Below are 22,667 nucleotides of genomic sequence, written 5' to 3'. Positions count from 1 at the left end.
AAAAGGCAAAGGAAATTGCTTTAGCCGACAGGGGTCTGTTCTGGGCCCGTCTGAGGTCAGCGGCTTTGGCTGGGGTCAAAGTGATCCCATTTAGGCTGAGATTAGGAAGTGGATTACAGGTCAGAAGGGTCGCACACATGGAGGCTCATCACATTTTAGGCATCATTAAAGTGGCCCAAAATCATAGCTGAGTCATGCAACTTTACAAAGAAAGACAGAAAGAAATGAATAGGCTTCACAAGCTTTTGAAAGTGTCCTACATAAAAAAAGACTGCAGTAACCACAAATGGAACTTAATAGCGCTAAAAAATCATTAACTTTGAGCTTTGGATATTTTACTTTTATATTATAAAAATATAATACTCCTATTATTCCAATTTAATTATTATTCATATTATCTCAGCCTGTGTCACTGGATTCTTCAAATATTATTTCATATGCTGATTTGGTGCTGACTTGTTATTATAAGGAGCCGTTCACATATCGCATCTTTTCCGTGTGCAAGTTCATTAATTCCAGTGGAGGTGTGCAGCTTACTTGTGCATTTTGGGAGCAAAGCTCATTTGGCGCGATTTCTTGGTGTACACAGTTGAAAACATCTCATTTTTTCAGAATGCTGCAAGTGCATCGCGAGTCACGTGACAAGAACTGACCGATCAGCTTCATACTTTGTATTGAATATACAAAGTATGTTTACCAAAGTCTACTGAATATACACATTTCGGTAGACTAATCACAGAACACCCAAACACTGCAGTGCTTTTTAATTTTCTCCATGGGTTAAATATAATATAAAAAATATTTCAGATATAAAATAAATTAATAATATAAATTATAAATAATATATCAGAGCTGCAGCAATGTTTTGTCAGCTTGTAATCCTTTGAGAAAATGGTTGATGGTTGACAAAAGAGTGCACTTTCCATGCACTTTTAGACACGATATGTCAATGACCCCTTATTATTATATTTTTTTAAAGTTTGATTTTTGCAGTTGTATATTTTGTGAAAAATGATACTTTTTTCTGTATTATTTGATAGACAGAAATTGAAAGGTACTGCATTTGAATAATTTAATTTGCCTTTGGTAAATAAAAGTAATAGTTTTTTTTAATATTGATTTTATTGTATTTGGGTTTTAATTTTAACATTCAGCATTTAAAATTCCACAAATACATTTTATTTAGCTGCACGGTGGTGCTGTGGGTAGCACAATCTTCTCACATCAAGAAAGTCGCTGGTTCGAGTCTCGCCTTGGTCAGTTGGCATTTCTGTGTGAAGTTTACTTGTTCTCCCTGTGTTCACGTGGGTTTCCTCAGGGTGCTCTGGTTTTTCCCACAGTGAAATTTTATTTATTTATTTATTTATTTATTTATTTTGGCTGACTTCCTGTCGAGGTGGTTTAGGCTGGTCATCTTCCAGCCTGATCAGCTGAGACTAGACTGGAAATGGCTGGAGACCAGCCTGGAAATGGCCAAAACACCTCTAAAACCAGTAGGGTATTTATTTATTTTTGTGTTTTTTTATTTATTGTTTATCTATCTATCTATCTATCTATCTATCTATCTATCTATCTATCTATCTATCTATCTATCTATCTATCTATCTATCTATCTATCTATCTATCTATCTATCTATCTATTTATTTATTTATGTTTGTAGTACCTTACAATAACCACATAAATGTCAAAAAAAATAAAAATAAAATAAATAAAAAAGGGCAAAGGCCAGACTTAGGTAGTACTCACAATAGGCTATCCCAAGGCACGTTTGACTGCAATTTCTTGGTGTGTTTGACAAGTGTGAGTGATCCAAATCAGGCCCAAGCGCAGTTCAGTTGGCCGGCCTTGGCCTGGTTGAAAGAGGTGTGCCAGAGCATGGTTCGGCTGGGCTTGGGCGCGGTATGCTTGTAGTGTGAGTACAAAGCGCACCTAAACAAAAATCTGAATATGCAACGTCACTATTAAAGAACTGTTTCATATGAATTTAATTATCATTCTTACGTTTCAACTGTCATAGTTTATCAAAGACGAAAACCCCTCACTGCACATTAGCTGCCGTGCACCTTCAGCAAACCTCCTAATATATGCAGCATGATGACTTACATGAACTTATGAGCGTGTAAAGTGTTGTATCTGTTCAGCAAAAGATATGACAGTGTGTCGAAATAATACAAAACAATATAACTAAATTATCCATTGTACGGAGCGAGAGCGTTTCTCTTCTTTTTAACTGAACAGTTGCATCATTGATGACATAAGCGTGGTTAGGCTCGAAAGGTAAAATAACAATGTGAGTGCATGCTGAGAGGGAGACATTAAGGACAATCGTGCCTGAGCACAGTTTAAGACAACCATGCCTAGTGTGAGCACACCTTAGACTATGTGGCAGCCAGGCTTAACAGAATGCCATTGTGCAACATCCTCTTTATTTATTTTTTCAAGTCTGACAAAGCATCTTAGCTAGTATACATTTGCGTGTCATCAGGGAGCAGCGTGAGCCACTCCTGAGGGGATCTAGCATCCTCAATGCTGATTACGCTTTCAACTCCCATTGCGCCACAAAGCAGAGTTTGCTTTTCACAACATGTCAAAGCCAGCCAGATCACACCGGATCCCTTTACCTCCCCGCAGCTTGGCCAAGACACTAACATGATGTCTAGAATAGCCTTTAGCACACACACAGTCACACACACCTCTCTGGACTGAATTAGAGTTTGGCTGATCTGAGAGCAGCGCCAGTGAAGTTTATGAACGGAGCGCTGTCACTCAGTATTAAGCATGAAGAGCTGGAGAGGTTATGTTGTGACAGAAACACATCAGAAACACACCAGTGGCATCACTGCTGGTGGTAAACATGTCAATTTGAAGTTTGCAAGACGTGTGGCTACTGATAGTGACAGGGAGAGAAGGGATGTGAGAGGGATTTATTTCTTTATTTTCATGATCAGTCGCCCAGAGAAGTGTGAAGCTCAGTGCTCTGATTTAGACTGAAAGTAATAGGCTCTAATTGGCTTGTGGAGTCTTTCTCAAAAAAAAAGAAAAAAGAATGAAAAGAAATGAGTGGCTGTCTATATTGCTTGTTTGTTATTGTGAGGATGCAAATTCTCTTTTTTTTTTTTTCATATTTGTATGATCCAGTTATAGGGCCAAAGTTAACACTTAGTGAAGTTTATTTATAAACTAATCACGTGCTATGATTGACACGGCTGGCCCTGAGTCAAGCTAATGTACAAACCACCAATCAGACGATTCCTAACTCAGTATAAATAACCAAAGCATCTTACCTTTAGTCATCTTCATCTTGAAGAATCCCCTCTTCCACCCCCTCTCCTCCTCTTTTTCCACTATAGGGCAGAACGGCAGCCCAGTGGCTAGCACTGTGGCCTCACAGCAAGAATGTCTCCGGTTCGGATCTCTACCCGGCCAGTCAGCATTTCTGTGTGGAGTTTATGTTCTCCCCTTGCTTGCATGGGTTTTCCCCAGGTCCTCTGGTTTCCTTCCATGGTCCAAAACATGAGACATAAGTAAATTGACTAAAGCAAATCAGCACCATAGTCAAATTCCACCAGCAACACACCCGCATAGCACCAGAGCTCAAACTTCCCTCCTGCCCTGCAAACGGGAGGGAGCCCCGGGCTCGAGAATCTCATGAGCTCAGTGCTTTCTCCCGGGACAGCATGGCAAACTATCTTATTACCAATTATCAGCTAAGTAACTCTTGAAATAAAGTGTCCATGTTTTCTCCAGGTTTTGCTCATGATTAACACACGAGTCATTTTAATTGATATAGTTGTACAATATTTAGGTATTCATTTTGGAGACGTGTATTTTAATTAAATTTCATTAAAATGTAAATAAGGGCAGCAAGGTGGTTCAGTGGGTAGCACGATCGCTTCACGGCAAGAAGGTTGCTGGTTCGAGCTTTGGCTGGGTCAGTTAACATTTCTGCGTGGAGTTTGCATGTTCTCCCTGAGTTTCCTCTGGGTGCTCTGGTATCCTCCACAAGTCCACAGACATGCACTATATGTGAATTGGGTAAGCTAAATTGTCCATAGTGTATGTTTGTGACTGAGTGTGTATGAATGTTTCCCAGTTGGAAGGGCATGCACTGCGTAAAACATATGCTGGATAAGTTGGTGGTTCATTGCACGAAAAGAAGCGATAAAGAATATGAATGAAAATAAATTAATAAAATGCAAAAAACAGAGGCTGGAATAATTGACACGCACATATGGTCTGGCCTTTGTGTGGTCGCACACTCCTGATGCGCACCTCTTGAGAAATGCGAATCCAAAGTGCAGTGGAGGACTGTCCTTCCAGATCCAGAGAAATATACACATATATCGATGATTGGGAGTTTGCCCAGTGATCGATATGCAAATATTTTTTTTCAATTCCGAAAATTAGCATTTTACACCACTTATCTATATTGATGGATGATTGTTAAATTTGATCTGGGTGAACTATCCCTTTAATTGTTAAGACTACATTATTAAAAGGTGTTTAAGAGGTTTAATAAGTATATGTCTGGTCTGATAAGTAATAGTTTTGAATCAGTGATACTATATATATACTGCAACTTCTCACTTTGCTTCATCCTGCAGGTCCGTCAAGACAGAGTCCACTGCTCATTTCTCTGAGTGGGAATTATTCTTCTCCTCTCAGCATTACTAGCTCTGCAAACAAGGTTTACCTGCACTGGTCCTTCGATCACACCTCCAGCCACAAGGGCTTTCGAATCCGCTACTCAGGTGAGCATCACAACACATCCTCATAACACACTAAATGTATTTTAAATTCATTGTTTTCCGTGTTTTAGTGTTTGTATTGCATTCAGTGTTTTCTGTGCAATAACATGTAATTTAAAAATGCTAATTGGGAGAATCAGTTTAGCAAATTGAACTGATTAATTTCATTTTTATTTAGATTAAATAGGGACAAATTACCAGTCATATTTAATTAATGAATAAACGTTTTTAAGTAATTGTTTAAATGTTAGTTAATTAGCAATTCTAATGATTCTCTTTTCTGTGTTAGTGGTGTGCTGCATTTTTAAAATCACCCTCAGACTGCCCAATATTTAGATTCATTTATTTATTTATTTTTATTGTTTTTTTTATTTTATTTTATTTTATTTTTTACTTTAGAAGAACATTAATGAAGATTGTTAGATTAAACTGTGGTTCTTGGATGTGCTTTATCTTAATTAGACCTTGCTGTGTCATTAATGCCCCGTTTCCACTTAGTGGTACAGTATGATACGGTACGGGTCGTCTTTATCAGGCTTGCGTTTCCACTGCCAAAAGAGTACCAACGGCATGGTGTATGACAGAAAGTTTCAGATGACGTCATATTTACTGGTGGAAATGTCACAGTAAAGCCGTAAAGGTCTTTCATATATCATAAGAGAAGCACTTCTCACAAAACAGATGCATTATATATTAATACTTGTGTATAAATGTTCATTACTAACCTTTCTGTGAAGATGATTTAATTATAACTGCAGATCTATGAAATAGCCTACTGTAACATCTGCAATTATATTGAATAAATACACATACAGACCCTTACAGTCTCCGATGTTATCAACTATAGAAAAACTACTCACAACAGGTACATTTTGTCCCTCTAGTCTCTCTTAGTCTGTGTTTATAATTGTTTTTGTGGTTTATGAGGACAAATTGTATAATAACATAGGTATGACAAGGTTTTGGTGGTTTATAGCAGCCGATTCGAATGTTATCACTCAATGGAATAGACGTTATCAGTGGTTATCAGCTGATTAATATGAGCCAGTAGGGGCCTTCTGCACCTACTGGTAGGCTAAGAAGACTGTTATCCTTCATCCTCGTGGTTAATCAGATATAGATCACATATGGCTGCAGTCGGAAGTTAACAAAAATTATTTATATTTTTTATTACATTATTGATTAATTGTATTTTACTAGTGTCTACCCCTACCCCAACCCTAAACCCAACCATCACAGTATTGTAAAAACAGATCTAAATCTGGAGACTTCTCTATTAGTATAGCTGATTAAGCATGTGGATGGATGATAACAGCCTTCTGAGCCTACCAGAAGGCACAGAAGGTCCCCACTGGCCAATATCAGCTGCTAACCACTGATAACTTCCATTCAATCGAGCGATAACATTCGAAGTGGGTGTTTATTGGGACAAATTGGTATATTAACATAGATATGACAATGTTGAGGTGGTTTACGGATTACAGGATTGTCCAAACTCGGTCCTGGAGGGCCAGTGTCCTGCAGATTTTAACTCCAACTTGCCTTAACACATCTGCAAAGATGTTTCTAAAAAGCCTAGTAAGAGCTTGATCAGCTAGCCAGGTGTGTCTGATAGGGGTTGGAGCTATACTTTGCTGGACACCGGCCCTCCAGGACTGAGTTTTAACACCCCTGGTTTAGGAGTAGGGTGGGGTAAGGTCATTTAATCATTTTTTTTTAAAGTATAAAATACATGGCGAGTCCTCATAAGCCACCAAAACCAACATGTGTGTGTATTGCAAAGTTGTGTAGTTCCCCCAATATGAGTTTGCTGTTTGATTTAGACTCAATACATCGAACTAATCCTAATACAAGCAAAGCCAAAAACATTTTGTTCATGAATTGAATGATTCATGAACAAGTGGATTCTTTGAGTTAATTCTAAACAAATCCGGCGAAACATTCATAAACCCGTGAGTTATGGGTTTTGGCTTCCAAACGGCAATCTAACAAATAAAATCTGACTCCCCGACTTGCCTGAATGTTTACGACAACTTACAGTCAAACACACACATTCACGAAACGACCAATTACGACTCCCTGCCGCAAAAACAGAATTATGTTGGAACCGCTGCCACAAGCTATCAAGCCCTGATTGTGGCGTTTCATGAGCAATGGCGTAATTCGAAATGAGTTATTACCCCGTAAATATTTAAAAAGTTTCCGTATGCTCCTAATCATTAGTGTTTCAGAAGAATGACTAATCACCTCTTTGTCTGGCTCATCAGGGTCTTTTCCCTCTGCATCAGCCTGTTTTGCTTTTTTCCGCTCGCGCCTCGCATGATGGATTTTTGATATAGGGCTCAATGACAGTCTGGGTTACTAGCAGCAGCACACCTAGGCTTCCCTCCTCAATATGCTTTTCCTTCTGTAGAGATACCTTGGTGGGACAAAAACAGATGGCGGGACAGATTCAAAGCTTCGTAGCGTTTTCTTTCTCCATCCATCTTTTATCTCCACAGGCTGTTCCTTCATCAAGTGTAGCAGGTCTTTGCACTTTATCTTTTGTTTCTCTTTCATTTTAGTCCTTGACCTTTTCTTTCTACCTGTTTGAAGCATTAAATCACTGGCTTATCGCTGGGTTATTTAGGTCGAAATCAACATAAAATAACCTACAGCATCATATGATATACAGTGGGAGAAGTAAGTATTCAACATGTTAGCTTTTTTCTCAGAAAACATATTTCTGAAGTTGCTGTTGACTTGAAATTTTTACAAGATCCTTATAATAACCAAAGAAATACATACATATATGGAATGAAAACAATATTAATTAGTTTACAAATTAAGTTTTGTGTATTAAAATGAAATTATATAGGTTACAATTACTGAACACATTAAGAAAGGAAGGAGAAAAGTAACGAAAGCTCAGACTGCAGCTGAAATTTTTTCAGTATTTCTTCAGCAACCCTCTGCGCTTTGTCGTTGTAAATTAATATTAGCTGCTTTAGTCCAACATCTACATTTTCAGGATGATGATGAAACCAGGGTGGACATTTCAGCAAGACAATGACCCAGATCACAGCCAAGGAAACTCTCAAATGGTTTCAGAGAAAGAAAATCAAGCTGTAGAATGGCCCAGCTAATCACCTGATTTGAATCCAATGGAAAATACAAAATAAAGATCAGATTTGGACAGACAAAACCTATTTCAAAATGCTTTGAAAACTTTGAAAACCTAAACAATACACTGTGGGCAAATTTTCTACTCTTTTGTTATGTTCATGGCGGTTTTTGCCCCATTGACTTTCATCATTATGACATTTTTTGATTGCAAAGGCATGACTTCATATAATTATGAATTCTTGACTGTTGCTTGTTTTCGCTCTTGGGAAAGGTAACATTTTTAAAGTTTACTGTTGGATAGTATAAATATACTGAATTGTTAAAATATAATAAATACTATGAATTATAATAAATATAAACTTTTTTGCACATTCCCATCTATAGGGTTAATGCTGCCAACTGAAGATCAGCAGTAAAAATTACACACAACTCTTCCTAACAGAAAAACAATGCATGATTATATGCTGTGAGGGCTTTGCTATTCAAAACTGTCATTATAATGGAAGTCAATAGTAACGAAAGGGTAGTATATCTAAACATTACACAGGTGTTAGGTTAATTTGGTGTGATAGCTAAATATATTTTCAGTAAACTAAAAACAGGCAAGTTATAAACATATATTGTGTCGTCCTCCTCTCCCCTCAGTCACTAACCTATATAGATGGCCCATTATCCAACTGATTATTTGAGCCTTTGTGGTTTTAGGTGTGAATTACTCCATTAGTAATGATATTTCACACCTCCTCGCATAGACCCTTTTAAAAAATGTGTTAAAACATTTTAATCAATATGTTGTTTTCTGTAAACAATGATTTTAAAGCAAAAACTGTAGGCTACTAGTTCCAGTTCTCAAAAGTCTTGCAAAGAAATATTCTGTGTGTTTTTAATGGAGGTATTTCAGTGACTTCAATTTTTTTTTTTCACCGTCCCCGCATAAATGTTTATTTCTCAAAAACAAAAAATATTGTGCATAAGTGTTGGCAATATATTATTGGTGGTCAGTTTGTGTTGTTTACAGTGGTATTAAACTTTAGCCACTTATATGTTTATAAAACAAATGAAAAAAGCCTAAATTTTAGGGCAGGTCAGAACTTTCCAGGCCCCCAAAACTAACGTAGGCTCATTCTTTTACACATTCACACATTTTAGAGAATTAGGTTGGTCAGTTGATCCGTCAGTTAGTCAGTCGACAGCGGCCTTTGGTGTGTGTATGCAGGAATAGCAGGCACAAATGGCAGTCATGAGATCTCAAAAAGTGTACACAGAGGCCTCTGGTTGATTCGCAAAAACAAAAATTGCAAAAAAACCTTTTTTTGCGCTCTCCAGGAATGTATATAGCAGTACATTTTTAGAATGAATCTGGGTTCCTCAAAACACCCTAATGCTGATGACACACATGGCAACTTTTTGGGCCATGTTGCTGCACAATTTTGGGGAGCGATGTGGCTTGACTATTTTTCTATTAAAAATGGGCAACAGTATTGTATCTGTAACCCATTTCTCTAATTAGTTACCCTGTGTTTCACCTGGTTGCCCATTTATGGCATCATGTCCCAAAGTTGCCTAGCCACATTGCTCTAAACATTGCCCTTATATCATCAACATAAGACCCCAGGAGATTAAATTAAAAAGATTTTGGGTCATTGTCAGGTTGAAAACTGCAGCAAAATTTCACTTGTGTTTGAATTGAATAGAATTTACACTTCCATTAAAAAAAAAAAATAAAAAAATTCTCTTAAAACCCCACATCTGCAGCCTACAGTCAATAGCAGTCTTTTTTGGAGGACATTTATCATATGAGCTTGCTGATGCACAAAACAAAACCGGTTTGCAGCACTCTGAGCCATTTAAAGCATTAGTGGAGGTTTTATTCATAGTTTTACTGCTGGTATGTGATGTGTAAATGTCCGGAATTGTCCATTATCTATAATCTCCACTGTCAGCGCTAATGGATGAGAGGCTGGAAACGTTTTATGTCTCAGTGGTTTGAATATTGGAAAGATTTGTGTCTTGTAAAATTTGAGGGTTGCCCTTGCGTTTACTGTGTGATTCTATATTTATTTATTTATTTGTCTTTGTCCTAGAGCGGGTGAGCTTTTAATGCTTTTAGCATTTTTCTGTAAAGAGCTAAAGTCCTATGAAATGGCTAGATAAGTGCTGTTTTCTCTTCTTTGTTGATGTGTTTCCTGTTGACTTTTTGAGTTTTTTTTTACATCAAGGTCAAATATTTTCAGGCATAATGGTTAAAAAAGATCACAGTTCAACCCCAAAATATGATTAAACCTTTCTTTTGAATACCTCCTTTTGGTCACTATCTTTCAAACCAGCAGGTTTTATCCATGTGTTAGTCAATTTAAAAGATAATAAATTTTACTTTTTATATTTTAATGAGCACAGGTCAAATTAATAAATATATATATATATATATATATATATATATATATATATATATATATATATATATATATATATATATATATATATATATATATATTTTTTTTTTTTTTATTTTTTTTTGCATAAATTAAAGAGCCCATATTATGGGTTTTTGAAAATTCCCCTCCATGTAGTGTGTAACACAGCTCTAAGTGAAGTGAAGTATCCAGCTAAGGCTTAAATCTGTAAGAATACAGTGTTTAAAACGGTTGATTCATCTATAAAAGAGTCGACTCATAGTGCTTCAAACGAGTCGCCTTGATACCGACTCATTAGGTGTTTCGCCATGACGTACGAACGAAACCAAGTTATTCACGTGCACGCGCAAACCCGGGAGATTTCAAACCTGAGGCCCCGCCCTCTGACGCAGAAACCCAGACACACACACACACACACAAACACACGCACACCCACAAACACACGCACACAAACATGCCGGTCGATTGAAGTCACACTGCAGATGGATATATTGAGTCTCTACCCAAAGATGAAACCTCAGCATTATAACCAAGCAGTTGGAAACTTCTGGAAGCTACATGCTACAAAGAATACTTCATCTGAGTTTGTTAAAGAAAGGATCAGTAAAGAGTAACTGATGGACGTCAGGATGGGTTTCTTCCATTTCTCAAGTGTAAGTACGTGCGATTAAAGTTGCCTCGTTGACTCTAGCTTGCAAATGTATTTAGTTGTGATTTGTTACTTGTAACCGCGTGTACTGTATCAGGTTAACTGGATATATTATCTTATCGCGTGCAAAGTCACGTTAAAAACGCGACGCGTGCTGTTTGTTTATGGAGCTCCGTGCTAGAGTTCTGCTCCCGCGATTTATTCGGAAATTTATTCCCGCGCCGCAGAAATCTGGCGCGGGGACAGCCGCGGGAATAAATTTCCGAATAAATCGCGGGAGCGGTCGGTGACGGGTTTAATTTGGGACGGGAGCGGGCTGTCTAGCAATATCACGGATATTGCTATGCGAATTAGAAAGAGAGAGTCTGCGTGGTGCTTGTGTGTGTGTTAGTGCGCACGCGCGCGTATGAGAGAGAGAGAGAGAGCGAGCGAACGAACGAACGAGCTTTGTGTACTTTGTGCTGTGTGTGTGTTTTTATACAGACAGCTTGGCTGTCTGGACTGTATACTGGGTGATTTTTGGTTGTGTTCTCCGCTCTAGCGGGACCGGGCGCGGCGGGCAGAAAACGGAGCGGGTTCTCAGGCTAAAACCTGGCGGGTGCGGGCGGAAGCGGGAGCGTTGTCATCCGGAGGTGTGTGTGTGTTTTTGTGTGTGTGTGGTATGGCGAGTACACGACTGTCTCCTTCGTTCGGTTATCCGTGGCACTATCCACTCGCCATAGTGTGGCAGCTAAAATCCACGCCTACACTATAGAGCGTGTATGAACTGTGATTACTTTTTTAAATTGCTGATTAGCTATTGGCCATTTCCCTCTCTGACTGAAGGCAGTCGACCAATCGCGACAGACTGTCATCGGTCCAATCAGCGCAGATTAGCTCCGCGCTAAGGAGGGGTTTGGGAACAAATGAATCACTGGACGATTCATACAGGAGTCGCTGGGATAATTAGGTAAAAATAAATGCAGATTATAAGACCATGAAAGTGTTTTTTGACCTTGCATGCATATTAGACTGTTGTTGGAGACCCTTACAACCAGGATATGACCCTATTTCATGTATAATATGGGCTCTTTAAATCTTATCTTCAATCATAAATATTAGGCTAACAATTATGTCACATTATCAAACCTATATTTCGACTATTTATTGGTCGTCCTAATGCGGCCACCAAAATTGTTCCTTTGTAATCTATACTCACCGGCCACTTTATTTGGTACACCTGTCAAACTGCTCATTAACGCAAATCAGCCAATCGCATGGCAGCAACTCAATGCATTTATGCATGTAGATATGTTCAAGATGGTCTGCTGCAGTTCAAACCAAGCATCAGAATAGGGAAGACAGATGATTTAAGTGACTTTGAATGATGCATGGTTGTTGGTGCCAAATGGGCTGGTCTGAGTATTTCAGTAACTGCTGATTTACTGGGATTTTCACAGACAGCCATCTCTATGGTTTACAGAGAATGATCTGAAAAAGAGAAAATATCCAGTGAGAGCAGTTCTGTGGGTGCAAATGCCTTGTTGATGCCAGAGGTCAGTGGAGAAGGATCTGACTGGTTCAAGCTACAATAATAGAAAGGCAATAGTAACTCAAATAAACACTCGTTACAACCGAGGTATGCAGAAGAGCATCTCTGAACGCACAACACGTCTATATTTGAGGCAAATGGGCTACAGCTGCAGAAGACCACACCAGGTGCCAATCCTGTCAACTAAGAACAGGAAACTGAGGCAACACTTCACACAGGCTCACCAAAATTAAGTCTCAATTTCTGTTGCGGCATTCAGATGCGGTCAGGATTTGGTATCAACAATATGAAAGCATGGATCCTGCCTTGTATTAACGATTCAGGTGGGTGGTGAATATTTCCAGTACCTTGTTGAGTCTATGCCACGAAGGATTTAAGGCAATTCTGAAAGCAAAAGGGGGTCCAACCCAATACTAGTAAGGTGTACCTAATAAAGTGGCCGGGGAGTGTATTTTCTTTATTCTGCAATTAAAAACATCAAAAAGTAACTGTCAAAGACACATATATTTTATGAAAATGCTGTTTTATATAAATGCTGCTCATTTGAACCCAAGAAAGCCCAGCATTTTGAACAATTTAAACTATATTTCGACTATCATGCTTTCTGTATCATTTTTATTATACATTTGTAATCTTTTTTCTCTATTCTGCAATTAAAAACATCAACAATTGACAGAAAAATAAACCTATCATATTTTTAAAAATGCTATTTTATATAAATGCTCCTTGGGCTGTAATGTTGAGTTATGAAAATAGATGACCTGAATCCATAAGTCAAAACACATGAGATTTGTGGACCATTAGAGAGTGAAAGTTTTTAATTTCCATGTGTTTTTAAGGCCTATGTGAACATTTTAAGAGTTAAAAGCATTTTAAGAGAACATAAAGAGCATTAAAAAAGTAATAAAAAAATTAATTATTGAATTATTTATATGATGAAGTCAATGCAATGCTCATTTACATTTGATAATTCTATTTTTGTACCCCAAATACTGTTAGACAATCCCCAGATAACCATAAAGCACTGTTTGTTTGACTTTAACATTTGCTCCATTGTGTTTATTTATAACTACAGTTTGTTTATTATATGTATATATACATTACATAAGCTATTTGTATATTTCACTCCCATACAAATCATCCCAATCAATTTAAAGTAATGACTTTCCAAATAGAGCTATAAAAGTCTTGCGGTGATATTGTATTTAAATCGCAATATATATTGCAGAGGAAAAAATAATCGCAATGTTAAAATTTGTCCAATAACCAGCAGCCCTCAGTGCTGCTCATTTGAACCCAAGGAAGCCCTGCATCTTGAAAAACAGTATTATCAACAGTTCATAGGTTGTTATGGAGAATGCTCATGTTTGTTTCGGTAGTCCCATGCCATCAGTGCAGTGTTTAAAGTGCCTTTAATGTAGCTACAGTTAACGGCTGTTGAGCTTTTGAAAAAACCCTTCTCATGACCCCTCTGTTGCTTTTCACTTTATTGCCGTTTATTGCCGTCTAGCTGTTTTCGATGCCAGAATGTTTCCTGTGTGAGTGCTCCCTTATTCTCCAGAAGGAAATTAGCATTGCCACACATTGTGTTGGACTGAAATTAGCATTGTTTTAATGGAATTTAAATGGAAGTTGGGTAAAAGCTTGTTCATCTAATCCTGTCACTGCCAACACAAGGGCACATACATAAGCGGCTGCTTACGCTGCAAATAAAAAATCAGTTCTTAATCAGTCTTTTTGTCTTACCCTTTACATAGTGCATTTAGAAAGCATCATCAATTCATTCCCTGCACAGTTTAGCTTTTCAAGTTAACATTTCCTTATTTAATGACAACAAAAATACAGGTTACTCTTTTTTTTCTTCCGTTTTCCCCCTCACTTTTATGACATATTCTCATTTCCCCCCAGAAACGTTCACTAATCTTACTTTAATTAACTTAAGGTTATTAAATAGTCTTGGGGGAAATTTCCGAAAGCCCTTGAATCACGGGCAACAAGCCAAACCTGTTTACCTGTATCACTGAAGGATGATAGGAACATGTGAACTTGTGAAACAGATATGCCTGTAATGCGGTCATAGCGATTAATAATGCGACAAATTGCATTCCTGCCCCATTTGCTCCTAATTTCCTCCACGCCGCCTTTTACATCATCTTGGTTTCATTACCGTCATCCTTTTTCATCTTTGAGAACATTTTCGCTAAGATCTGCTCTCAGGCCACAGGACGAAAAAACTAAATGTCCTGGATTGCGTTTGTCAAGCAGCATAACTTTGCATAATGACACTTTATTTGTTGTTCAGTTCAGACAAACAAAATGTAAACAAAACAATTGATTTTGTTATTGTTATATATATATATATCCATCATTTATGACCTTCCACAAGTTCCAACAGTTCAATAGCGTGCATCTTTTTTAATCAGTCCTCTGCCAGGAGGCTGCATTAATATGTGCTATTTTCCAGTAAACAGGATGAGGAATCGAAAAGCAATAAAAGAGCAGCAGGTTTCACAGACGGATGTGTTTTTGATTTGTGGCTGTGTTTACATTTGCGCTTACAGTTTATTTTGATGTTCAGCTTTAGATTTTCAGTTGACTGTACGGTCATGTTTACACTGTAGAAATTAGTGTACATAGGGCGTCATGGTGGTGCAGTGGGTAGCACAATCTCTTTAGAGCAAGAAGTTAGCTGGTTCGAGCCTCGGCTGATCAGTTGGTATTTCTGTGTGGAGTTTGCATGTTCTCCCCGTGTTTGCGTGGGTTTCCCTTCGGGTCCTCTGGTTTCCCACACAGTTCAAAGACATGCACTTTGAGTGAATTGGGTAAGCTAAAAATTGTCATTAGTGTATGTGGCGGCGGTCTTGAGACACAGAGCATGATGATGGGGTTTGAGTCTGGTAAAGAACAGTTCCAGGAAGCAAAAGCCAAAAAAATAAAATAAACAAGTAAATAACAGTGTAAGAATGTGGTAAAATCTGAAAAGGTGGTAAAAATCAGGCTGCTGTGAGGGATTTTCTTTTTTTAATTGCTTTTGAAAACACTGTAGGTTGGGTTAGGGAAGTGGATTGGCGGGTAAATCTGTGCTTTTTAAAACACTATAGCTTGGGTTTAGGGAAGGGGGAGGTTGAGGAGATCGGTCAATAGTTAGTAAGTCAGTCGACATCAGCCTCTGGGGAATTTTTTTGTGAGGACAGCAAGTGCAAATGGCTCTCGCGAAAGCAATATAATATTTGAAAAAGCGTAGCTGGCAGATGCACAAAAAAAACTCCTCAGACTATTTTGCTCTCTCCAGATATTTTTATAGAGGTAGGTAATCAGAATGAGCTTGAATAACGCAGCTCAGAACCGGGTAAGTAACTGTACTTTGCACCGAGTTTCGAGTGGTCGTTGCGATTGGATACCATACCAATGTCGGTGACCTGAGGATGTTACATAGTCTACCAAAAAGTTAGGGTGGGGGGTTGGTGTGGTGAATTTTCAGGAGTTTTCCAGGAGAAATAACAAAACGGGAGGGTTGGTGGGAGATTGATCTGAAATACGGGAGACTCCTGGGAAAAACGATAGTGTTGGCAGGTATGGTCTAGTTGTACTGTAAAGTTTGCCTGAATTTCATCTGCGAATATCGAGATGCTGTGTAGTTTATAAAATCGATGAATTCGAACAAAGACAACAATGTTATTCCTGATATTCCATTGACCTTATTGGAATGTATCTATTGGAATGTTGTTGGCTTAAGACTTCCTTTCTTATTCACTTCAATTGATTTTTAGTGGTTAAAAAAGCTTGTTGTGCTGCTTCATGTTGCAAACGTATCTTTTCTTATTATATTATTCTAAGTATATTAATGAACACACTTGTTTATAGAGCAAGTTAGTTTTGCTGTTTTCTGCCGTTTATTATTCCTAGTCATTTCTCCCATAATCGGAAGTAGACGAGTGATGAGGTCTTAAAATGTATGGAAAGAGTCTTAAAAGGGTCTTAAAGGGTATTGCACCTCACTCTCTGTTTCCTTTATATACCTTGTTGGATGGAAACATTGATTTTCAATTCTCATTTATAGATGTTGAAACAATCTAAAAGAAGTACTGACCCGGAAAAGGTGCAATAACCAATATATGCTATGGTTGAATACGAAACCGTACAATGTTCTGCTTTCACAGCATCTCAAAAGATCATTGTTTTCGTAAAAATTTCTAGTGGCTTTAAGTAAACATAAACGTTTTCTTTACATATTCCACAGCGGCCTACTGCAGTTCTCCAGATCCTCCTGTCAATGGCTCGCTGCACAGCCAGACTGGTACGAAATTGGGCAGCACTTTGCGCTTCAACTGTGACCGAGGCTTCAACCTGATCGGCCAAACCACAGCCACCTGCTACCGCACCCCGCAGGGCATCTACCAATGGAACGCTCCAGTGCCACTTTGCCAAGGTGAGTCTGAAAATCTTGTCGAAAAACACCTTGGACAAAGTCTGGAGGCGATTATCTGCTTCTGAACTCTGTCTAAGAAAGGCCGGCGCCGCCGTGCCTAATTCCGTATTCCATCAGTGTTTAGGGCTTGGCTGCATCTGTCAGATTGCTCATCACAATAAATGGGTTAGCCAGGAGCCATAGCTGCGAGACTATTGCTAATGTGCTGTCCGAGGGGAGAGACTCCTCAGAAAGAAGCAGTTATCATCCACTAAAGGAGGGCCCTCCACGGGGTCTGCAGTTTTGCACTCTCAGTAGTGCTGCGTTTTATCACCACTTTCTTGACTAACAAAGGCCTCACCTGTGAGAGGAGCCGGATTTCTATTTGACATGGACGCTATGAGATGCCTTAGGCCCAGAGCCTTCCAGCCTTGCTTTTGCTCTATTGAACACTGAAAGGTCTCTGAAAGTGTGGTATAGCTGACCAAGGGCTGATTGAAAGTAGCATGGATATTAAGGATCCATTTGCATGACAACATCTTAAGCAAATGTGGGAATTTTTTATGCATTCTGCTTGTTCGTTTACATAACAACAGTGTTTTGGGGACTGAAATCGCATACATATGAAAACTGATTACAAAGTGGAAGTTTTTTAAGATGCTGCCATTGTCATGTCTGTATAAATCATGGTTGTTTTAGGAAATAAAACAAAAACTTTGACTAAAACATTTTCGTTAATTAAAAAAATTAATTAACAATCAATAAAAAACTAAAACTATCAGCAGTTACTGAAAAACTGAAATAAAAAAATAATAATAATTTTCTGAAGTAATAAGCACTAATTCTGTGAAAGAAAATCTGACTTGTATTTGGCACTTTTACATGACAAAAAAGAAATCAATTTAACGACAAACATGATCTTGAATATAAAGTACTTTTTCTTAAATCTACTTGGTCTAGTGTAGTGTAGAAATTTGCAAAAGAGTTTATGTAAATTGTGCAAAAATTAAACTTTGCTCTGGTCAACACTGGACGTGTTCTATTAACTGTTAAACTAAAATTACTGAAACTGAAATGAAATATACAAAATAAAAGACAATTTCACAAAATAAAAATGTATAATTAAAAAAAATTTAATCGAGAAGCATTTTTTAGTCAAACAAAACATATTTTGTTTTCAAAAATTATGTCAATATTCTGATTTGATGAGCAAAATAATATTATTATAAAGCAAACATTTGGTGAATTGGCAGATTATTTCGCTTGTTTAAAGGAAAACTCACTTGATTTTGATTTAATGTCTCTGAAAACGAAAATATTTTAGTTTTTTTCTTAGAATGTCCTTGCTGACCAAGGACTGATTGAAAGTCGAGTTGCTTGAATATTAAGAGTTCCATTTACATGTCTATGCAAATATGAGAATTGTATTATGCAATTTGCCTGTTCGTTTACATAACAACCGTGTTTTAGGAATGCATAAATATGAAAGCGGGTTACATAGTTTATGTTTTTTTTTTAAATGCCGCCGTTGTCGTGTTTGTATAAACCAAGGTTATGTTGGTAAACAAAAAAAAAACTACTAAAACATTTTCGTTAATTTTTTTTTACAATAAATTAAAATCTAAAACTAACAGCAGTTACTGGAAAAACTTAAATAAAAAAAATTTAAAAAAACTAAAATAAAATAATACTCATTTTCAGTAATAATAAGCACTCATTCTGTGGAAGAAAATCTGACTTGCGTCTGTATGGGGAATTACATGAAGATGGTGCTTTTACACAACAAATAAGAAATCAACTACAAACATGATTTTTAATTTGTAGAAGTTTGTCTTAATTCTTAACAGTGAGTCGTCTGTTATTTTTTATAGTTTTATTACTAAGAGGTTTGCAAAAGAGTTGATGCAAATAGTGCAAACATTAAACTTTGCTCTAGTTGACACTTTTAACTAAAAACAGTAATCGAAACTAACTAAATAAAACTAAATTGACGTGTTTAAAAAACAAAAACATATAAAAATGTCTACAAAAGATTCAATCAAGAAGCATTTTTTAGACAAGCAAAAAATGTTGTTTGTTTTTTTAGAAATAATGTCAATTTTGTTTGTTGTTTCCTTAAATAAAGCAAAATAATCTGCCAATGAGGTAAGCATTATTTCAAAGCAAAAAAGTTGGCAGATTTTCAGATTATTTTGCTTGTTTAAAGGAAAACTCACTTGACTTTGACTTAATATTTCTGAAAACAAGATAATGTTTTAGTTTTTTCTTTGAATTTTTCTATTTTTAAACTAGAAGCAAGACAAATACTCTAAGTAGACTGTAAAAAATGCTGGTTTCCAACACAAATTGATTAAATTTGCGTCATTGTTTTTACAAATTTAAGTGAATTGAATACAAAACAATTAAGTTGTCCCAAAAAAACCTTAAGAATTGTATTGTTTCACCCCAATCCATAACCATAACACTGCAAAAAAATGCTCTTCTTACACTTAAAAAAATGAACAAGCAGCCACGTCAATTTTTATATTGGTTTTAGCTTTTGGTTTGGTACCATCTGTGATGTTGACATTTCTATATTTAAGTGTAGTTGAAGTGTTCAAATACACAGATATGGTTGTGTTTGTGTTCAGGATTCTCCTGACAGGTGTGCAGGATGCTATATAGTTCTCTCTGTATCCTACAGTCCATATGCAGATGTAATCTACATCCTAGATTGAGCCTGTTGCTTTCTGGCTGCTCTTGTTTACCGGCTTCAGAAGCGCTGCAAGCTTGTGTTTGCACAGTCGCATAACAGCTTTTGGTGTGTTCGCTCAGTGTGTTTACACTGAGTATTCTTTGAAGTATGACGGTGAAAAGAAATAGCCAGTTTCCTTGGGGTTTTTGAGAAAATACTCGAGTCTGCTTTTGAGGTCAGCATTCAATCTTTTTCTCCTTCACAGTCGTTTCCTGTGGGATGCCGATTGCTCCAGTCAATGGCACTGTCATCGGGCAGCACTTCACTCTCGGATCTAGAGTCACTTTCTCTTGTAATCCTGGTTTCCGATTGGCCAACACTCAGCCAGTGTCAACACTTTGTCAAGAGTCTGGGAGGTGGAGCCCAATCGAGACCCGCCCTCGCTGCGTCCGTGAGTTCTTTAGCACCAATATTGCTTGATGATTTTATTTGCTTAAATTTAAAATGTAAATATTTAACTGTATTTTAATATATTTTTTAAATTTGTTCTAATCTAAATAGGCTTTCTTAAGATTTTCCAATTTTGTATTTATTTAATTTAGTATTTTTAAAGTTATATTTAAATAAGACAAGTTAAGATTTAGGTTTCATAAATATGTTAAGTTGAATGGTGATGGAACATTACTTCTTTCCTATTTTGTCAATTTATTTATTTTGTTTAGATATTTGACATTTATTTATATGCATAAAAATATTAAGAACCATTTATATAATAAAAAGAAGTATATATAGCATTATTTTAGGTCTTACTAAAATAAGCTCATTTTGATCCTCCAGCTGTGAACTGCCCTGACATCGGCCACTCTGCAGTAGATCATGGGAGGTGGAGGCTTATTTATGGCATGCAGAATAAATATGAAGCTATGATGATGCTGACCTGTGACCCTGGATATTTCTACAAGGGTCAAAGGGTCATCCGCTGCCAAGCTAACGGCACCTGGGATTACCCTGAGCCAAGACCTTCCTGTGAAAGTGGGTGCAATATAGGCTATTGTAAAATCAAGACATACAATAGCTGACAAAAGTCTTGTCGCCTATACAAGTTTTAGGAGCAACAAATAATAATAATGACTTCTAGTTGATCATTTGGTATTAGAAGTGGTTTATTTAAAGGACAAAGGCCTCAAGATTATGATTATTTTACCAAAATAAAATATGATTATGCCTTGATTTTTTATTATTTCATTAGGATAGTAAAGTCTGAGTTTGCTTAGACAAATGTCTTGTCGCTTAACTGAAATAATGTACAGTATAGAATACAAAGTCATGGTGCAGTGGAAAAAGAAATACTATTGTGTATGACTCCCATGAGCTTGGAGGGTGGCATCTATACATCTCTGCAGTGATTCAAATAACTTATTAATAAAGTCATCTGGAATGGCAAAGAAAAGTGTTCTTGCAGGACTCCCAGAGTTCATCAAGATCCTTTGGTTTCATCTTCAATGCCTCCTCCTCCATCTTTCTCCTGACATGCTCAAAAATGTTCATATCTGGCCAATCCTGGCGCACCTTGACCTTCTTTGCCTTCAGGAACTTTGATATGAAGGCTTTCGTATGACAAGGAACGCTATCCTGCTGAAGAATTTGCCCTCTTCTGTGGTTTGTAATGTAATGGGCAGCACAAATGTCTTGATACCTCAAGCTGTTGATGTTGTCAATCACACTGCAGATCTGCTGCACGCCCCCATACTGATTGTAACCCCAAACCATGATTTTTCCTTCACCAAACTTGACTGATTTTTATGAAAATCTTGGGTCCATTTGGGTTTCAATAGGTCTTCTGCAGTATTTGTGATAATTGGGATGTAGATCAACAGATGATTCATCGGAACAATTTACCTTCTGCCACTTTTCGAAATGATCAACTAGAAATCCAGTTATTATTTGTTGCACTTACAACTGGGATCGACGACAAGATTTTTGTCAGGGAGTGTACCTTATATTTTATTGTATATATTAAGTAATATATGTATAGTACATTCATTGAGATTTCCAAAAAAAAGGATAAATGACTAATAACCTCTTCGTCTGAATTTACTCAGTAATTTCCTGCGGTGACCTTGGAACCCCTCCGAATGGGAATAAAATTGGAACATTAACTGTGTATGGAGCGACTGCCATTTTTTCCTGTAATACGGGTTATACTCTAGTGGGCTCCAGAGTGAGAGAGTGCATGTCCAATGGCTTGTGGAGTGGAGCTGAGGTCCAGTGTCTTGGTGAGTAACTTCACTTCCCATATGGCTTAAATTAGATTCAGTCATTAATAATTATAATTATACTATGCTTAAATCTGACTTGTTGAAGAATAAAAGCTTGGTTCGGGATACTGGAGGTTTTAAATCCTAATCGACATCTGGAATTATGCTAATTAGGAAAATCGTAGATGTCAAATCTCAAACATAAACGCACTAAACAGTTGAATTTTTCAACAATAAGACAACAAAAACATCAACCGTTTCTCCTAATGCACTTCTCTTTATTACTGTTGTATGTGTTCCACAACTTCCACAATAACCAGCTTCTCCATCTCTGCTATCCATAGGACCAATATAGTAGCTTGTTTGGCAATCGTTGAAGCACTGACATAATCGTAATCACCTCAGTTTAAAATCCGAAAAATCGGATGGCCTGATGTGTTAGGCCAGAAAAGGATGCTTTAGATTAGATCAGTAAACACCTCACATTGCCAGATGACATTGAAACATGTTCTATCACATGTTAAAATCACTTCTTACATGGCTGTCTGGGATACTTGCTTCTGACTGGCCAGTCGTGACTTTCCAATGTATGTTAATCCCAGGTAACAACCTCTGAATAAAGCAGAATCAACTGGGAACTTTAAATCACCTTGACCATCAGTGAATAGGCTGACATCCGTACACTTATATCCATATCCACAAATATCTGCTTGTCTGTTACACCAAGGTTTTTGACTGATATCAATAAACTGTTTGCCACCGTCTTAAGATTAACTAATTTGTAGATACTCAATGCTTTACACAGCCAGTTTTGTTTCTATCAGCTTTGCGTTTTTGACTGTTTGGCATCATCTTGTGCCTGAATATTACACAGGTTGG

At 37.3% G+C, this 22,667-nt stretch overlaps 1 protein-coding gene across 2 annotated transcripts in view; it reads left to right on the top strand.

The window, feature by feature from the left end:
- csmd2 (CUB and Sushi multiple domains 2) overlaps positions 1–22,667 on the top strand; it is a 543,176-nt gene that overhangs the window by 464,746 nt on the left and 55,763 nt on the right. For both annotated transcript variants that reach the window (XM_087295937.2, XM_087295938.2), the window contains exons 48-52: positions 4,606–4,752; positions 16,689–16,877; positions 19,796–19,981; positions 20,368–20,562; positions 21,633–21,806. In XM_087295937.2, coding sequence (XP_087152063.2) covers positions 4,606–4,752; positions 16,689–16,877; positions 19,796–19,981; positions 20,368–20,562; positions 21,633–21,806 — 891 coding nt within the window. The remainder of the gene's footprint in view (positions 1–4,605; positions 4,753–16,688; positions 16,878–19,795; positions 19,982–20,367; positions 20,563–21,632; positions 21,807–22,667) is intronic.

This window comes from Danio rerio, chromosome 19 (genome assembly GCF_052040795.2).
Source record: "Danio rerio strain M-AB ecotype USA chromosome 19, GRCz13ab, whole genome shotgun sequence".
Classification (NCBI taxonomy): Eukaryota; Metazoa; Chordata; class Actinopteri; order Cypriniformes; family Danionidae; genus Danio; species Danio rerio.
Note: the sequence above shows the minus strand (reverse complement) of the source record. Positions and strands in the feature narration are given on the sequence as shown.